The sequence below is a fragment of the Zophobas morio genome, unplaced genomic scaffold, assembly GCF_036711695.1.
Source record: "Zophobas morio isolate AGI-343-1 ecotype UQ-CSIRO unplaced genomic scaffold, CSIRO_AGI_Zmor_V1 ptg000044l, whole genome shotgun sequence".
NCBI lineage: Eukaryota > Metazoa > Arthropoda > Insecta > Coleoptera > Tenebrionidae > Zophobas > Zophobas morio.
In genome coordinates this window covers 7,590,400-7,610,997 of record NW_026972149.1, presented here as the reverse complement: position 1 = coordinate 7,610,997, position 20,598 = coordinate 7,590,400, and the positions used below count along the sequence as shown (strand labels likewise).

General features: G+C 36.0%; 1 protein-coding gene across 1 annotated transcript in view; it reads right to left on the bottom strand.

The window, feature by feature from the left end:
* Nucleotides 1-898: 898 nt before the first annotated feature.
* Nucleotides 899-20,598, bottom strand: part of LOC135141609 (hemicentin-1) — a 173,851-nt gene continuing 154,151 nt past the window's right edge. The window contains exons 3-5 of the mRNA XM_064072863.1: nt 6,690-6,844; nt 3,468-3,678; nt 899-3,023 (exon numbers count right to left, since the gene is read on the bottom strand). Coding sequence (XP_063928933.1) covers nt 2,623-3,023; nt 3,468-3,678; nt 6,690-6,844 — 767 coding nt within the window. The 3' untranslated portion in view covers nt 899-2,622. The remainder of the gene's footprint in view (nt 3,024-3,467; nt 3,679-6,689; nt 6,845-20,598) is intronic.

The window sequence follows — 20,598 nt, the reverse complement described above, 5'->3', positions numbered from 1 at the left end:
TGTTTGTATACAAAAAGTGTTACAGTGGACTGTTATCTACTCCAAGAACAGGATTGTAACAAAACGTTGGTATATAGTTGGACGGTCGCTGTACCATTCACTTGATTGTAGCTTGTAGATTTCTGCACAGTGAACAATGTTTTAGTACACATAGTCTGTACTAGTGCATCCGCAATAAAGAAAATCTTCGAGACCAATTTATCACATCCAGGAAACACCGCACAATGCATTGTGCAGCATTTGTGGTAACACTCTGTTTCGGATAATATTAAACGCGTCGTTTATCCCTGGACTACCAGGATTTTTGACACCCGTTGGATCTAGCTCCTCAAATAAAGCAAACTATACTAAAACTGCTATTATGTTGATAATGTAACCACTAAGAATAAAATTATGCAAATTAGTAGTAGTTCTAGGTAAACATAAGCATAACATAACTCGTAATGAAATTCATCAACAAGGGTAGCCAAGAAGGTAAATGTAGATTCGGATGATGTGACCTGCGGGCGAAGATGTGTGTTTAAAGCTTTAGAATACAATTCCCATAAGGTGAACAATAGACGATCCTCTTCCCTTTTCCACAGAATCACAGATGTTGATGGTTTGACTAATAAAATTATCCTGAAACGAGTGTTTTACTACTCTCCTTAAGCCAGTCAAAATAGTTAAAGAGTTGCTTTACGCAGTACTTTATTGTTTTAGCTTCCAACTTAAACGACTCATTTTAGCGCGCAGGCGCAAACTCAGTCAGACGTCAAGTAGAATTCAGCGATTTATTACTTTGCTTATAGGTTTATAGTTTGGGGGACCGTGGTTACGTGGAAGGATGAAAGGAGAGTCGTTCGTAAGTACAAATATTTATTTGGTCATATATTACAATAAAATCTAAAACAGAAATATCTAAATAGCGTTCTAATTTTGAAGCTTATATTGTTACATTATTTTCTATTATTGCTAATATATACATAATAAATTTAAACGATCTACTTTGTAAACAAATACCGGATATATTTTATTTAAACAAACACAACAGAATACAATTACGCTGTTTGATTCCTAAAGATATAGAAAATGTTATGGCGGAGTTTTACATTAGAGTTTAAAAACAAGTACTGGAGCACATTGGATGTTATTTATACACAACATATTACATTTATAATGAAATAAATACACACATGTGGTTAATTCCATTACATTTGTTAGGCCGTGAATGAAATGAATATATCCCGCAAAGTATAATTTACACATAGGAAAATGCATTACTTATACAATGATTAATAATAATAATAGTAACCACGGTAAATTGAACGGATGTCTGTATTGTTCTCGATCACAGAATTAAATTCAGGGTGTACAGTAGATAGAAAAATATAAGTAATGCATTTCGGGTTACACGACTAAGCGATACGAAAGTGGTATGGTCTATGTCTGAAATCGTGGCGCAGCGGTTTATTACCGGTTTTGTAGTGATATGCAATATTAATGAGACTTAGTCTAAGCTGAGGGCTGCGTCGATTATTAATTCACATTAAGTTTGTATGTGACGATTAGTTGAACAATTTGGTAAATAAAACAGTTGGGGGATGATCGCGCGATGAGCGCTTTTATCGATTAGGTAGGTAGTTATTTATGTCTAGTAGCTAATTTTGAAAAATGAAAAATGAATTAGCCTAAATTAAATATATATATATACAACCATGGATTGAAACAGTCAATATTATAGTAACGTGTATATATATATAGACATATTACGTTTATAATAATATACGGGTAGATGACATGAAAGATGGAAGATACACTTATTAAAAAAATATATTTTTAGAAGTTTATACAGCTCTACTAATTGTGGGTATACAGGAATGGACTTCTAGCCAATAAAATCAGGAGAAAGAAAATCGTGAAAGAATCGCTATATTGCGTGAGGCGAAAAGTTAATGTTAATATTTGTCAGTGCTGGTAAAAATCAAATAACGTAGCAGTAAATCTTGCAAAATATCTGATTTCGACTAGAATGGAGTATCGGAGTTAAAAATTACAACTACTTAAGCTTTGTCATGGTATACTTCGAAATGGAGTGATTTACGTAGATCTTAATGAAAAATGAGTCGGAAAATAAAGTCGGGAATATAGGGCCTGGATTTTAAGAATGTAAAAGAACGTGCTTTGAGAAGACCTTTTCGATCTATTTTGTTTTGTGACTTTATATAAGGTCGGGAATAACATATCCGACGTGATCGATTGTGGCCAGTAAAGGCTCAGCCCGCAAAATTTGATTCCTCCTACGTTCGGTCCCGATTATCAAACACATGAATTTTAAGTGTGCACATATATGGAATGGATTGATAGAGATATTAGAAACATCGTATTGGTGTAATAAATAATGGTAATAAATCAGACAGCCACAACATACGATATAGGCCAGCTGTACTTTTCATCTATGACAACAAGTTAACAGCAACAACTATGTACATCAGAATTATACAAACAAATTATGATATACGTGTTGGACATACAACAATAACTGGTCATTCGCTGATATTTACATGGCCACAGTGTTTCCATTATCAAATTGATAAACATTTATCGTTGATATAATAGACTGGATTACTGGATCGTTGCAATTCACCTTTCTAGTACGAAGCACTGCAGAAATATAACGAGCACAAAATCTATCGTCCAGCAAATAGCGGTGCTGCTATTGTTTCCGTGCTGCATGGCTGCCGGTTGTTCCCCGTTAAGAACATGCACAAGAACGCTAGCGGCATCGCTGCTAGAGGGAGAGCATGTGTAGTTGCCACTGTCTTGGGGCAGAGCTCTGGAAATCAACAAACGACTTGTTCGTGTTTGCTTCTCGGTGACTACGCTTATGCCACCACGCTGTGAATAGTTAATCACGTTTCCTCCCCGATACCAGTAGATGAAACTTGGCGGATCCGGCGTCTGCAGAACTATGCATGTTAAGTTTATGTCACTCCCGCTTCTGATGTACAATTCGGGGTTACCAACTATTTTGGCCTTCGACACTGAAAACAACAAATATATTATATAACCACAAACAAATACACTACTCTTCTTATATCCTAGATCATTTCGTAAAATCTATTAAACAAAAACGACCGAACAACACAATAATTTTGAGTCCAATAAAATAAGACTATTGAAAGTGTGGAATAGGACCAGCGTCTGCGTTGAACTCTGTTTCTTATCGTTAAATCTTTCGAGACGTTCTAAGGTGTCTAGAAGTAGCGGTCGTTACCTGCGTGCGTGTCCGACAATTACAAAATTATCCATCTTTGTATTCAAATTAGGATTTACATAAAGTTAGTGATGTAGATAAATTGAAACGTTCTATTTCCTCATCGCGCCGTTCGAGAAGAAACGCTAAATGTGAGAGAGTGTTTTACGCTATCCTCAAGCACGTAGGGTGGAATTAGAGCATGAGCGGAACTTGAAACTTTATTACTCACCTACAACGTTCAGTTTGAACGCTTGGCTAATTTTAGGTTCGGTACTGACTTGACATTCGTAGATGCCGGAATCTCTAGTTTGAGGGGACGTCACCTTTAGCGTCCACTCGTCGGAACCATCTGTGTGCAACGACTGAAATCTCTGATCGTTGGTGTAAGTTAGAATTCCAACAGTTAGAATGTGCAAATCCCGCTTGCGGATCCACGACACCTGCAAATCAACCAAACTTATCAAAACAACGCGTCGTACTGTAAATTTTAATATATATCTCGCGAAATTGTTTGACTACATATATAATGCACCAGATGCATCGCGCTTCCTATATTAGATTTGTAATATTTTCAATCGATTGGCCCAAATAGAAAGCTGGAAGTAAAATATAGTGCAATATCGTAAGGACACACCCGAGGTGATCTGACGTCGTATTTACGTTATCACCTTTAGTGTGAGCCCGGTTTATATGCAGCAGTCGTTGCATAATGTACGTCAGTCTACCTGTCATATTTACATATAGCGAAAAACGTACTCGTCACCAGAATTTATACATTTAAACGTAACGTCGTCAAATGGTGAACAGGGACGTATTTGTTCCATATCGTAATCAGTTTAAACTTTCAATATCACATACCTAACAAATAAAGTGTTAGAAATTGATGCCAAAGAGGTTGTTCTAGCAGTGCTAGCCTAAATAACACTAACAGACTATAACATTTTATTAGTAGAGGAAAGTAGTCTCGGGTGAGGGTCGAAAATTTTAATGTGAAATGGGAGAACAAAAGTACTTCTGATGAAGACTGTAAAGCAACAACGCGTTGAAATGAAAGTGGACGCAAATTCGAACTTCCAATGTCATCAACAAAACTGTTTCAAGATGTTGAAAAATGGTGTCGCGAAGTAAAAATCCGTTCGTCAGTTTGCTGTGTGAAGTAAATTGGTTTGTACAGCTAAGGTCACGTCAGTCTCAACGCATTCGTTTTAAATCTTGATTTTTGAGGTAGAAACGAAGCGAATTATGTAGTGAAACATGTTAAAATATTGATAAAACCATTTCTGTCCATATTTATAACAAGTGATTTTCTATTTTCGATAATGAAGCTGTGAGTCGGACTAATGAAGGATTAGCTCCGATCTTTTTTAACTGATTACAAGTTCTACATTAATTCGAAGAATACTTGAAAAGTTGCTTCTCGAGTAGGTACGAACGGTGAGGCAGCAATAATCCGGAAAAAATAAAATATCGAGCATTAACTTCTGTATCTAGAAATCCACGTATGATTTTCCCACGTTCCATGTTTTGTTTCTGAGAGAATTATGAAGACGTTTTACTCAAATGAGATGTAATTAGTTGAAATGAAATTTGTATTTCACGCTTGTTATTCTGTGTCTCTTTTACGACTTTTGCTTTGAAGTTGCCCTCGGATTTCATTAAATGTTTTATCTATCACTATCCAGCGAGTGGATACTTTGTTTAAGTAAGATGGCGTCTTCCCGAAAAAGGTACGTCTAAATGTTATTAAAAGCTTGTATTGACCTTTATTGATGAAAGATGAAGCTGGAGGGCTAGAATTTGATGAAATTGGTCCGAACAGGGGGTGGCGATTGACTTGTGTTATTTTGAAGCGGCGAAGAGTCGGTAGTAATCACATTGATGTAAAAAATGTAGTCGGGAAATCCTGCGAATGAAGAAAAAGGGACAGAAAAGTGTCCGCTTAACCTTTGTTTTAAATCAAGAGGGTAATATGAATTCCTATTTTGAGGGTCACATTGTGGAGCAATCGTCAATCAACATGAAATATTATCGTACATCTACAAATCTGGTAAAAATATTCGAATTTAAAAGCGGATATTGGTTCTCCTCTTGTAATGTCTATTCAGACGGAATAGCTCTTGTTACCTAACGACTTAGATTGTTACTGGTTTGTAAATCCGCTTTGTCATAAATATGTTTCTTCTAATCGGTCATGACGCGTTTCTCCTTTTAGTTTACATGTTTCAAGTGAGTATCCCTTTGATGTATTTTAGTGTCGGGAAGATTAATCGGAGTCACGAATTATCGATTTAAAAAGTTTCATCGCTGGAGCAGCGGCGGATCATTACCTACTAGTTTTAGCAAAACTAACACTTTTAATACCATTTATGTCTAAGTTTATGATGCTGGTAATATTTCATTCACGGTAAAAAGAGTACGATCGATTCTATTTTGCGATCAAGACGGCTGCGTCCTCTTCAAAACTGATCAATCAGAGCCGAGTTTTCTCTAAATGTTAAGCACGACTTGCAGAACAACAACGTTAATTACACTTTTTGGCAAAGCGTCACACTGGTAAGCCGGTTGGTTGGATTTCCGGTCAAGCCTCAGCACCTTGCACCAGGATGTCCTGTCCCTCGGAGGTGGCACAAAAATCTGGACACGTTGTTTCTGACACAAATCTGAGCGATTTAATTAGTGGAAGATGAAGTTTAGTTTGACGTGAAGGGTTAAAGTTGGCTCGTGTTGTTGTAAGCTTGTGGTTAATGGAGGATGTAGAACATTTTTCATGTGTTTGTCTGTGTGACGAGCCGGCGCTGCTCTCGCGAGCATTGTATTGAAACAAACTTTTAAATGTGATTCTTGCAGGAATGATCACAGTGATTGTGATTTATTGTCATGGGATGTGTTTGCTGAACTATGGCTGTAGTCAGATGTAGAGTAAATAATAGTAGGTACTCTTTAAAATATTCGAGTCGCTGTTTCCTGGAGAAATATGTTTCTCGAATCAGAAGAGAGCACATAAGAGAGATATTGTTGCCGGCTTGTATTCTTTGTCTACATGTTTCCAGCGGCCCATTCAAGTGGAGTACTTCCAGCTTTGTCTTTATCTTTTAATGACCCCCGAGATATAAAATGCTAATTTTGACGTTTGCAACTCGGGGACGGTCAGACGATCCGTTTAACCGAGTTAGCAGCCGTAATATTGTCAGAAATAAAGTAAGTTTGCCGTGTAATTTTAGACACATCGGTGAGCGTTATTGAGTTGTGCGAAGTTGTTAGTGTGGCCGTAGTTAGCGCAGCACATATGTAACGTGATATTTTAGTTTGCTGGGATTACGATATGGATTATGCGGTTGGCAAAAAGTCGGGGCATGGGTTAAAGGGCAAATTGCAGCGGCGCGATAATTAAAGTGCGGAGATCACCGGCAACTAGGTAAATTGCAAATGATATACAATAAGATTTACTTACAGCTCTGTCTCCCAGGTTTCTGACTCTACAATGCAAATGAGCTGTTTGGCCCACTGTAGTTGTGACCTCCCTGCGAGTTGTATTGTCAAAGTACGGTTGAGAAAATGGCTGCTCCCAGTACGGACTGTTATGCTCCGAGCCGCCTTCTGCACAATCTGCAACAAAAATAAATATTTAAGCGGGTGCAGTCATGTTGGATGTAATCTGCATACACACAAATCAGTCCATCTGGACCATTAACTCTGGAACTGGAGTCTCCGGTCAACACTCGCTGCCGCGGTAGCCAATTTATTTTTCAAATTTTACTGCATCATTAAACATTTAAATTTACCTCTATGAGGGCGATACACCGACCTGTTCATTAACGTGTTGAAAAACATTCGCTTTATCTTTATTATTTATGTGCACGATAAGACACAGGAAAAAGAATTCACAAAGTTTCTCCGCCGGATTTGAATCTTCCATCACGACAGAACCGCACTCGATCCTCAAACCGGCAGCAAAGGAATTTTCCACCTATTAAACGAAGATATTAATGTCGTCTGCTTGCTGACAATTACTAAAATTACTTTGTTTCATTTGACCAATTTCCGACGGACGAATACGCGTCAGACTATAACATAAATATAAAAGTAATAAAAAATATGTATAATGTATTTTTTAATCATCATTGGGTTCCGGTGTCTTTCGGTAAAGTCCGCCCCTGAGATTATGTACCACCGTGTAAAACTAGAAATGTTCGTGACTTATACGATTGATTCGAGAGATTGCTAACGTGACTTGATTTTGGCCTTTCTTTTCTTTATCACTTACAGCAATCCAATTATTAGATACACAATACAATTATTATACGTTGCCGCAACTTTTACACTTTTTCCAGATTACACCCTCAGGATCCCACTATCTACAAACGTAAATCTACGAACCGCTCCTGTCCAAATCAAATAACGCTTTATCTTAAGGAACAAAAGTAGCAAGAATCTTTAATTGCCTAATTAGTCACGTGCGTTGACGTTGACTTAACGTTGTTGTGGCTCCTTAATGAGAGAGATAATAAATTTTACAAGTGTGACGTATTGATCTGCTTCTTTGATCTCGAAATGTACTATCCCTGACTGGGTATACGAAATAATACAAGGTTCCCAATGGTCGAATTTTAACCGTGAAAAACGACTTCTTACCAACGTTACGATACGCAATGGCCGAACCCTTTCTTCAAGATTAATTTACATTAGTACTTCAGCGAAAATAATTGAATCTCAAGACGTGTTTACTCCAACAATGTATGAATATCGCAATATCTCTGTCATTTCGTATCTTACAGTTTAAAACTTTTGTCAGTCACAACAGAAACTAATTCCTGTCTCGATGAACACGTATTGCATTTTTATATTAGATACTGTTGAACGAAGGTAATAGGAAAGTTGTCTGCATTTTATTTCCGACATAATAACATTTTATACATAACTATGCGCAACAAGAATTCAAATTATGCAATATTCCTAATTAAAGTGCACCCGATACAAGATTTCGCCTTCCCAGGCTTACTAACTTCATTACCTTCTCATAATTTGCTTACACAAAAACGTTCATTTTCTCACGTAATCATAAATTAATGGCCGTTGTTGCAAAATCTGTTTTCATTATTTTGACTATCGTATCCTGATTTCATCTAAAGCGGCAACACTATAACGACTTTATGTTTCAATTTGCTGTTTGAGCCATTACTCAGTTTTAAAGAGTTCGGAAACGACACGAGAGTGACGCCTTCTACGGGGACCGTTGCTCGGGCGCCAGCTCCCTCTCCCCTGACAACTCGATGGGTCCTTCCACATCAAGTTAACCGTACCTTCAGCCAATCCGTCGCAACAAACTTCGAGGGACCACACCTTGTAATTCTTGAATTTCGGGCTACCAACTAGGGTTTTGTCTTAGAAGGGATCAGGATATCAATTTAGTGGCTCTGTGGAAGGTGGAGTGTGACGAGACAACGGTTTTGGTACTACGTCTTGTGAGTACCCTTCAGAAACATTCCCGGGCTCTTCTCGAACTGGCCTCTGAGGTTCATATTGGGGCCCTTCGCATTTGTATCACAGTTCTGGCCCACTTTGACCTCATGCGCTACTTTTTGTCGAACCTGTACTTGTTGTCACGTGTTGACAGAAAGTAGTGCCGCTTCTGGGTGAGGTAGTTCTATTTATTAATGAGTCTCCTTAGAAAAATTTATGTTAACTTTCCCACGCAGGAATGCGCTGTACGGCATCGGGCACGTCAGTTTCAACTCAAAAGAGAGTGAAAAGATACTGATGTCCTAGGAGACTGTACCTTCAATGAAGGAAGTAGTTTGTGTAGTATGATTTATTGAGGGTAGTTCTCGGGGCTACAAGCGTTTATCGGACTTCAGTTGGCTGAACTCGAGTGGTATGAAAAGCTTCTCAAAGAGTCATTCGATTCTTAATACCTATCGGTAACACAACAATGTGGATTTTATTTAACGCGTACAATATTGAAAATGAGCTTTACTCTGTAGAAATATGTGGCGAAGAATTTGAGACCGAGCGGTGTTTTTCGTGAGAGGTATTTTAAGACCAACCGTTAATTATAGAAGGGATTTTTAATGGATTGTGTGTAAAAGGGCATCACTGAAGTAGAACAGAAGAGGTGGTTTTGTGTCTGAGTGTGCGGTGCACTTTGCCGAAGAGCTTAAATAAAATTAAATAGCACACAATAGCGAAAAGTAATGCTTTGGATTCTTTGGCAGGCTTGGATTTTTCAACGTCTATAACGTTGCAATCTAAGCTTCCCTCGTCCTTAATTTAACAATCTCGAAGAAAATTCGTCCTCTTTCATTGGAAAAGAAAAGCAGAATTTATCCTTGAAGCATTCTGTCGGTGAATAGGTGTAGAAACAAGAAATCTTGGTGTTCACCAATCACATTCGTATTTCTGAACTAGCAGAGCGTTCAACGTTATCCTTTAATTAGTTGAATTAGAGCTATTATTGAATTGGTTACTTACATCAAGGGGAAAGTTTACGTCCGGCTGCGCAGCTGGCAATTGATTGGAAAATCGAGAAGTGATTGTGAAAATATTTAGCCTGGTGTCTTACGATACTCACACCCTAGAAAATATTTGCGAATTTTGCAAGTTTAATAAAAGTGCGTCGCTGTTGACAGATAGAGAAAACTTCCTTGCTAATTAAGATAAATATTTTCGTATTTGCTGCGTAACTCTTCTCCACAGTGTGTACTTAATTCGGGGGAAACGTCTGCCGAAAATCTTATCTTCCGTTAGACTTAAACGTCGAAGTTATTAAAGTTGCTATTATAAATGTAATAACAAAGGACCTCATCCGGCACATAGAGGATAAGTGGGGATCATTGCTCCTCTGTGATATTTCTTCAGACCTAAATACCTTGGACAATAAAATGATTTAATCAAGTCTCTCTGCTTTACGAACTCCACTAATATTAAACGACACAGTTCCTCCTGCTCAAGACATTGATTAAACAAACTACTATATTTTTCTTAGCCGTCTTTGAAAATATCCTTTTACTTCGCACGCTCTCCCTTCTTACATAATTGCAAACTTGCGTTATTAATCAAATCAGCGGTAGCGATGTACAATACAACCCAAATACGAATCATCAGAATTGCTTACGCTTAACACAATATAGTAAACATATCAATTTGAATCGTTGCCATGGTTACCTGCCAACAAGTATCTATATGGTTATAGTTCACAAATGAACACTCCAAGGGTTCTCACACACAATAGACCTAAATCGCCGGATTTGCGTCCGAATATTTCCGATACAATTAATTCAAACAATCGTCAGTAAAAAAACTCAAATGCTATTACAAAGAGCAAATAATACACAAAGCCGGCTAAATAGACCGAACCAAAACAGGAATTAAAGTACAGTCTTGGATTAAAAATAGAGAAATATGGAACATATTTTTAGTAGAAAATATAATAATAAAACAACAATGTGATGAGCAGCGACTCTTTTATACTTCAATGGGATGATGGTGCAAGCTAGTGGGATGAATTCGTTCTAAACGAGAGAGAATTTAACGACAAAGTTTCTATAAGGGAGCTTCATACAGTCGCTGTAGTAATCGGGATGTCAAATTTTATTTTTATAGAAAGTAAAGCTCTGGACCAGATGACATTTTGAACAGGAAACAAAATTCGCTTCAATTTTCACAGTGCACTTTCAGCGATATTTTGACCAAATTAGAGAAACGTTGAAGAGCTATTGTTTGGAGTCATTTTTCTTTTTCAACGTATGTATGAATATTTTAAAGCAAACTCAACACACTATCAGGTTGATCAGAGGGTGCACTTGTCACAGGAATGAAATAACGCAAAACTTAATTTGCCAAGAAACAATAAATCATCAGAGATAAAAATTCAGTTGACAGATACTTGCATGAAATAGAACATTTTTCAATTCAACAGACAGTGTTTTCAACAGAATATTTTTTGCTTCTATTTGTGTTGTCCCATTTACAATGAACTTCTTATGCAATAAATTGAAGGATTAAAAAGTTAAAATCGCTTGGTGTCTAAAACAATTTATGAATATTGAATCTGACAATATTTCCCCATGTAAAATATTACGAAAGTTGCGAAGTTGTAGGTTTGAGATGTATTTCAATCGGGTGGTGCGTTTTAGCCTTGAAATTTCCTTTAATAGTTACTATTTAATATGTTCGAGGTATAAAATCCCTGCGCTACAAATTTAAATACATACTTAAGCCTCCCTGTGAGTGCTAGAGTTCGTTTCCTGTTAGATATGTAAATACGAATTTATATTCAAGTTGCAAACTTGAAAAAACATGACCTGCTACAAAACAATTTGCTTAGGGAATTTTGACAAGTGAAGTTTATAACTCCACATGTCTACCGAAGCGCGAAGTTGAGCCGAGTTCGTCCCGGAAAGCAGAAAAAATGACGCCGAACTTGCATAAATTGTAATTATTCGGGAACTTTCGTTTTCGATTCGGAGCTAGTTTTCCGGAAGAAAGTTGAGAAGTTGGATCACATATGGCTAGATTTTTAAATCAGATTTAGGTTAAAACTCTGCAGGACAGTGGGAGTTGTGATGTCCCACATGGGTACATTTAAACCAGATTCGGACCGAAGTTCAGTAAAAAACGGTTTGGGTCATTTCACTTTCGCAATTTGATTTCTTGTGTAGCATCGAGAATTTTGATACCCCACACGGGCGCATTTACAGTGAAGTTAGCCCGGAATTCTTCAACTTCGATTCGGTTTTCTTTCGATCGGAGTTTCATTGATGCAAAAGGGGGAAATAACTCTAAACGCGTGATATCGAGGGGTTTTCTGCGATTTTAATTTTAATTTTATGTGCGGAATGTTGATGTCGTTGATAAGTTTTGTACCTCACACGGTTTAATTTAAAGTGGATTCTCGAAGCAACGAAAGAAGGGGAACGGAAAAATCAATAAGAACATGTTATTAAGGGAAAATGCAAATTGTGTTCCAAATAAAACAATGTTTAATATACCTCTTACTGATAGCAGGAAGACATATTGAGCCGAGTGGAATTTATTAAAATTTATTACTTTGCTGCAATATACGCACTTTTTTGCGCTGGATGTAAAGTAATTTACTTCTCAAAGTAGCAACCCACGACCTTTTTAATAAAAAAATGGCCCAATATTTATTGAAATTTACGATTTTCAGATAGACGCTGCGTTTAATTTAGACATGTTTATTGAAAATTTTCTCATCTGTGAGAGTTAATTTTACTCGTAGCTATGTATAATGTAAAAGCTACGTCATGCTGCGATTATTCCAACCCGCTTTGGTGAGATTCAATTGAAATTTATATATCGCCAATTCACCATTCAAATCAAAGTTTTTATAATTTGAAACAATAACCGCATGCGGAAATTCAAATGAACCTCACACAAAAATATCTACAATTTTCTGTTAATAAAAATCAACAGCGATATAGTTTTCAAGAGAATTTAAAATAATATTTAGCTGCTGCACCACAGTACATTTCCTTTAAAAGATAATAAAAGTTTAAACAGTGATGCTACTTTTATTTTATTGAAGATTCTTTTATTGCAAGTAATAAAAGATGCAATAAAATATAAATAAAATATACATTGTTATTCGTAATTCTACTGTTAAATTTTGTTTCATTTTATGCTTCATTTTTTATTGATGCCAAAGAATCCACACGGGGATTTTTTTTCACGTGAAACCAACTAATTATCTGCTAAATATTTCAGCTTTTTCTATTGTTGCATTCGTATTTATAAAGTGGATCAATCATTACGAATAACTCGTGATTCGTACAAAATTGAACAGTAGTTATATAGTGTGGATTCTGGTCCACTTTTTTAAGTGAAGAGAATTTTGTCCAAAGACATAACTTTCGCTAAATTTTAGCTCAGCCTTTACAGGGATATTTACGGAAAATCTCTCTGTAGATACGCTCTAAATCAAAGACTTCAAATATATATAGACCGGCGATAGAACGAAAAAGCTGAAGCTAACCGGTCGCCATTTTGGATGTGACCGAAACCGCGGGAAGTTTAAAATCGTATACAATCGACTTCATATGAATAGTGAGTTTGCACACCATACACACACAAACTAATAAACTTCAACAATACTATAATTGCTGAATCTTAAATGCACGGAAACACGATCAAAACAACCAAAGAAACTGTGATCACATCCACGTCGCAACTAAAAGGGATACATATGAAAGAAATAGGTTATGAGTATGGGTTGTTGCGGTGTTATTAGTGACAGAAAAGTAACAGCAATGGCGGCGATTTCTGTTGACAGAACTGCTTCACGAAATACAATAGAATTTAGGGTGACAGCCAGTCTATATATATTTGAAGTCTTTGCTCTAAATAGACTCAAATAATGCCAATTTACCTGACCTAACTTATTCTACTTACTACAATTAACATAATAGTCACAATAAAACAAGCGTTGACCACATAAAAATAACACTATAACTAATAGGAACGTATTCACAAGGTAATTTTTAACTAAACAATGTACAATGTAAAAAACTTTGAAAAAAATTATTCCTGTTATAACTGTCAATTAGCCGCTGACTGACATCACTAAACTAGATGGCCTCATCTCACACCCAACCTCAATAGAATTCTTATACCAGACGAGAACCATCGATTTAGAAAATACATTTTGTCCTTTGTTTATCAAAATTTAAAAAACTCTTTCGTCTTTCCAACTGTAAAGAACATGCCGTTGATTAAAATACAAAGTGTACCGATTCTGTCAACTTTCAATCACGCGGCCAAAAATTGAAAAGTATGAGATTGCGTTCAACATCAAAGATTTCTTTTTCAATGGCCGTTGCACGCTTTAGTTTTTCTATACACACATTTTTGTTTGATGACAACGCTACCGTTAGCTGTGACGTATTATTATATTTCCGGCGTACCAAATTATAATGGCGCTTAAATTTATTGTAGATAAGTATGTTTATTCGGTATTAGTCGCGATGCAGTTATGTTTTTTGAATTATTTAAATTTTCAGGTTGAAATAATATCATTAGTATAGTAGAATGCAGCGTTGTTTACGTTGTTTATGCGGTTCGTTTGTAAAACGCTGAAATTATTTCTGAATGACAATTATTTCAATTTAACATGTTTGTCGCAGCGGTTAAAATATGAAAATTGTTGTAATTATAGGATTCATCAATAATAAATAAACCATGTTCCTATTTAAATATTAAATGTCTACTAATTTTTTAATCGTGTGGCAATAATAATGTAATAACGTACAGACCGTTGACGTGTTTCAGCAGTTACGCTGCCATCGTGTAGGGGAGATATAACAAAATCTGTGAAAAAAAATCAATTTGGTTGTTTTTTCGAGCGAAATAGTGAGATGAAGTCATTTTAAGCGATTTGGGTGTTTTTTTGCGGTTAGACGTTTCACGCAACCCGTTTAATATTTAGCGAGCGGCAAATAAAAGTCGGGTATCGGTCCCATGGATGCGCTCGGCTTGAATTTTTGATGTGATGATGAAAATGCGCTATTTTTAATGAGTCCATAAATGAATCTATTATGATTTGAATAAACGGAGCTACGAGCCGGGGCTGGTGATATACTTGCCCAAATATTTAGTGGTAGGTATAATCGCTAGGGTCCGCATATTTAATATGTTAAGGGTCGTACACATTTACGTCGCATATCTGGCACTTAATTTCAAGTTAATCCGTATCGTGGTGTAATTTACATCTGACCTAGGCATGGGAAAACTTGAGACGTCGCATTGTCCTCTCCGCTGGACTAAATTTAAGGAGTTATGTTAAAGAAGGTTTCATCAGGCTTTAATTATTGCCGACGGCGAATGATGGACGTTGCAGGAATTGGGCGGATTTGCCAATTAAGTTCTGGCGGGATTTACGGATGTAATTGCAGGACAACAGATCGCGTAAATGATGTAAGATGGCGTTAAAACCTGGACTAAGTAATTTCGAGCGCAAATGGGTGGAACAATCATGTAATAATTTGCAAGAATGGTAAAATATCCGACATTAAATCCAAGCGGTTCGAAAACAGATGCGTCGATTCGTTTTAATTACAAAATAAAAATAATCTGAATTAAAAATGATTACCGACATCCATTTTTATAAAACCCTTAAATGACTCGTAACGAATTTTACATGGGTTTTGCACACATCGTGCTGCAAACGCTACGAAGACGCAACATTATGAAATAATTTGGGGGATTATCTCGATGCACATGTTTTTGAAAATAATGCTTAAATATCCATTACGCTCTACGCGTTGAATTATGGAAAGTTAGCTTTAAAACGAATTAGCAGAATTATTTATTTAGGTGCTTGTGACAGCTCAGCTAATATATTTACCAGTAATTACCTTATGAAATAACACTACTTGGCATCCCACGCAATCGTTCCTAGTTAATTCAACGCAAGATTTATGCATTCGTACAAAAATCGAAACGCTTTCACACTTTTTACACCACTGACTATTCACTACGAAATGTTTAAACTAAACCGACTAAAAACAATTTTACTACCCTTAACGTAACAAAATTCGTTACGCAAAAGCGTTAGTGTTAACTTAACAGCCCCACGTACGAAGAAAAGCAAATTTTGCGCTTCTAATATGTACAATAAATTTTCATTTTAAATCCAATTTAATCAACACTAATAATAAGTGAGTAAGTATGCAACCAACGTTACGTCACCTTATTTGATTAAAAAAACTAAATGTCAACTTGTTTGCATTATTGTTATAAAATATATTACAAAAATATAAATAACGACTGCCACGAGATGGAGCAAATAAGTTTTAACTGAAAAATGACCAATTCTTGTTCTAGAAAATTAATTATGTATTGCGGGTGTAATGTTGGTTGCATACTTCCAATGTGTTTTTTTGTAAGTTAGAGTTAAAACAATGTCCCGGTACATTGTTATAGTAACAACAACAAGTTAGTGCTGCTTTTATCTAGGTCGCATTTAATCCTCACGTAATTAATTTAGACGAAAATGGCGTTAGCACTAATCGTGTGTGGTTTGTAAGCCGTCGATGCCACGGTGTGCGTCCTGCGGGACAACAATTAGCATTTTTATTAGTATCAAAAAATTACGTTTGCATCCAATCTAGTCGAACTGCATTATCCTTTTGTGCGATAGTGTCAATATAGGTCGTTTTTTCCAATGTTTCCTGTATGTAGCGGCACTTCTCCGTAAAACGGCGCTTGCGATCGAACTGTCTAAAACTATACGTGTCCAATAAGAGAAACTTTCAGCACTAACTTCAAAAGGCAGATTTACTTTCCCGATTCCGTTTTTATGTGTCTAGCACAACAAGATTTGTTATTTTGTTCTAAAAACGCAGTAAACTTTTTTACAGCACTAACGGACAGCTGAATTTTTTACCGCCATTTTTATAGTTACTTTCAGCATGAACACTCCAACCAGTTAGGAGCGCCAGTCTCAGGATATATTTCCTTTTCCCACCGAGACGGGGTAATTTCGCAGGTCTAACGATACATGCTTAAAAAACGGTCGCATATTTACATAATTTCGCACCCACAAATAAAATTTTATTATTTAGTGTGGATTTGTAGTGGAAAGCTTTGGTAGAACTTGTAAACAACGGTTTCCGAAAATGCGGAATTTGAAATATACACGTCCGTTATGTATACTGGTAAACAAATAACCGGATTAATGAATTGGATTTCGATACATTGTGGAAATTATATTGCTTTCGTTTGTATTGTTTGTGTTTTAAGTTTGAGAATTTCCGCTACGCTTTGAACCTCGCTGTAAACGGAACAAAAAATCGACTGCATGCAAGCCAAACAAGAAACATATCCATTCGTAGCAAATGCATATTGTAAAAAGCGGCTTTAAATTCAAATCTTTCTGTGAAATAAAAATGAAACAATGCGAAAAGATTGAATCTCGGCGTTTAGTTATCCAGCTGCAAAAATTGTGAAGCCAACACGTCAAGGTTGCGACATGGACGGGGATTAAGGGCTTTGAAATTGGATGTAATTTAAAATTTTTATAAAAGTTATAAAGTTTATGGTAGCGTGAATGGCTCCCAAGAAACGTATTACCAAAATAGCGCGTAAATTTGGACGTTTTATCTTTTGGTGTTGTTTGGTTTGTTTATTCGTGCGTTTTCGTGTTTGCTCTGAATTTTTCGAGTCGAATTCCGGCTATTCAAATGTACACTATTGATTGATAAAGTTTTATTAAACCGTTGGAAACTATTGTATCTGGTTCATCCCTTTGTTGCTACAATTGGAGTGAAAGTGTTTGACTTTAGCAAATACGTGAAATAGTTAAGAGGTTCGAGTTGGCGCGACGAGTAAAAATTTGTGGTTAGAGGTGGAAATTAAAAGTCGTGTTGGTTGTTTAGTGGGGTAATGGAGCATCGTTGCGGTGTAAATAAGTTTTATCTGATTTAATTTAAACAAACGGTTGTGGACCGGGTTTAATTGTGTTATTTCAATTAGTTAGGTTTTGAAGATACTTGGGCTTTTGAAGAGGGTCGCGAGTGTTATTACATATGAAGTTTCGTTCGCATGTTTTCAACTTCTGTGATTTGTGTCTTTCCCTTCGTCATTTTAAAAGCTGGAGTCAATACAACGCTTCAGGAAAGAAGTAATAATATTCTGAATGCGGGCGTTCTTTGAGCTTCTCTTTCACATATGCGTACTTCCATTTTCAGCTCGTTTTTTTGTTGAATGTATTTCCTGGGAGTAGCGACAAAAGGGAGGTCATTAGTTTACGGATGGAAGTCGTTTAGTGGGGTAATTCAAATACAATATGCACCGATAACAATAAACAATATTGATTCTTAGCACGTTTTTCAATAAAACAAAAAATTCCAAACCCATTTATCCCAAACAAGGCGATTTAAGGAGAAACTTTCATGTTTAAACACTTTTCCAACTTTGCTAAATCGCAACTTCGAAGATTTAAATCGACGTTTAAAGTGCAAGAAATATTAAATTGACGGTGGAAATTGAGGGGAAAATTTATTGTTCCCGAGTTAGAAGATGATACAGCGTATAATTAAATGATCCGTTTCCGCATATCGCTGGAGATTATACAAAATAGGAAAACATCGGATGAACTGTACCGTGGAGACTCGGACCGAATGAATATAAAGGTTAAATAAACACCCAAGTTCTGGTTAACCTCGGAGGTATACGATTTACCGCAAAATCTTTTTATAATCCCCATTCGAATGCGAAAATTACTAACCACTTAGTACTTTCGCACCGTCGAAGCCGAATATTCCCGTTTCGACGTTTCGGATTATTTGTTATGCGTGCCAGTAGAAAAGCAAAGAAACAAAATTCCTCTCATTTTATTCACTTTATCTGAGGGAAAATCTGTCTACTATAATTCACTTAGTCTCACTGAATTTTCTGACGAGGAAAATTTCATTTGCGCTAAGAACGCTGTTTGTCTTTACATCCGCAGCTCGCAAAGCAATACACAATCAAATTCTCCAAAATACTTCCAATTACTGTGCCCCTCTGCCCAACATTAAACTCTTTACAATCGCTCCCTGTCTGTTTCTATTCAACGCACTTAGTTTGCGTACCAATAAAGATATCGACATTCTATAAACCCAAATTTAACGACACGATGAATACGAAACGCTGATCGATCGTCAAAAATATTCACAAATTTTGTAATTTTACATCCACTCGACACGAAAATGGTAAAAATATTGCCCACATACCACACCCAATACTTAAACTTTTCATAAAAAGTCGATAATAAAAGGTCGTTAGTTACAAGAACGTTCTTTGATTATAAACCCAGTATCAATAATTCCAATAACCAAGAATATAGTCACATTTTGACTAATTATGTTACATTTAATTTGCGCTACAGAGCTGTGATAATTTCTTTGTAAATATTACTAATTGGCTTCTTAATTTCAATATCAGAGATTATTGTCGAATTTTCTTTGAGTCAAAAATGCGTGAAGCGTTTATCAGCTTTGAGAAAGTTGTTTTAAGAGTGTTTTGTAATTACAAATCTAAAACTTCTCAATTTATTTATCAAAGTAGGGGAACAAAGACAAGATTTTCATTTTAATAATTTTAAATAAATTATTTCGATTTTAATTAATAATTACCTTGAAATACGCCAACGGCAGTATTTACACAAACAAAATTGTAAGACCAGTACCGGAAAATTACTTTATCTCGTACAAAGAGAAGCTGTTCCTAAATTACCCGATTTTCGTTCGTTTTGTTTTCGAAACGTGCCACTTTCACACTCCTCTACCACATCGCGCCCTCTACTCATTTTTACTTCTTGATATTACCGTAACAAAACTTGTGCCAGTGTCACGTTGTCCATAGATAAACGTATTTTGTTACATGTGGAAGCATGACTTAAATCAATTCACTTAAGTTGAAATGGGTACAAATTTTTGTTTTGTTTTGGTTTTAAACCAGAATGTTTTGTTTTATTTTCATTACATTTAGCTCGTCAAAAATGAACGACAACTGTCGGTTTTAATAAAATGTGAGGCTTCATTTACATTTGTGTTTATTTAATAGCGAATGCTCTCAGTCGGACACAATAAAACTGCATGCTTTTCACTTTAATGTTTTTTAACATGGTCATGCCAATGTTTATGATACGAGCTCTCTGCTGTCTACAAATATCAATATGAGCAGAATTTGTTTTAGTGTTTTTAATCAAACATGAAAATTTGTGTTTAAATATATGAAGTATAAAATGCAATCCCAATTCCAGTATGACGGATAAAATATGAATTTATATATGTTTTTTGGGTTAATGCTGAACTGACTAAACACATGAACAATTCCACAAATCTAGTGGATGTTTTTCAAAAAACGCACCAAAAAATCAAAGATGTGGCCATAAAGAGTACGAAAAAGGTCGACTTTTATTTGTGTAGATGCAATTTTGTCAACTGAAATAGGAATATAAACAAAGCAAATTATAACATTCCACGCGACACATTATTAGACCGGATGCGGTCGTAAAAAATTATATTTTCATATAAAATCTGCAGAGTTTATACAGGTTTTAAATGCAAAATTATTTTTAATAAAGTTACGGTGCATGTATGCAGTTAGTCGCTTTTATGGCCATAATGGAAATATACAACAACGCTGTCATGGATATTTTTTGTGCTTGCAAAAAATAACGTCGAGTTGCGATTCAAAAGATGTAAATTACGAGTAAGTGGTAAATACAATTCGATGCAGCAACTGATGAAATGATGTAAACCAGCTGTCCGTCAAGGTAAACAAGTCAACCGGTTTGCCGTAACAAGAAAACCGGTTTTGTGCACGCTGCAATCCTCTGTCGCTTTGTAGTTTAGTGTAAA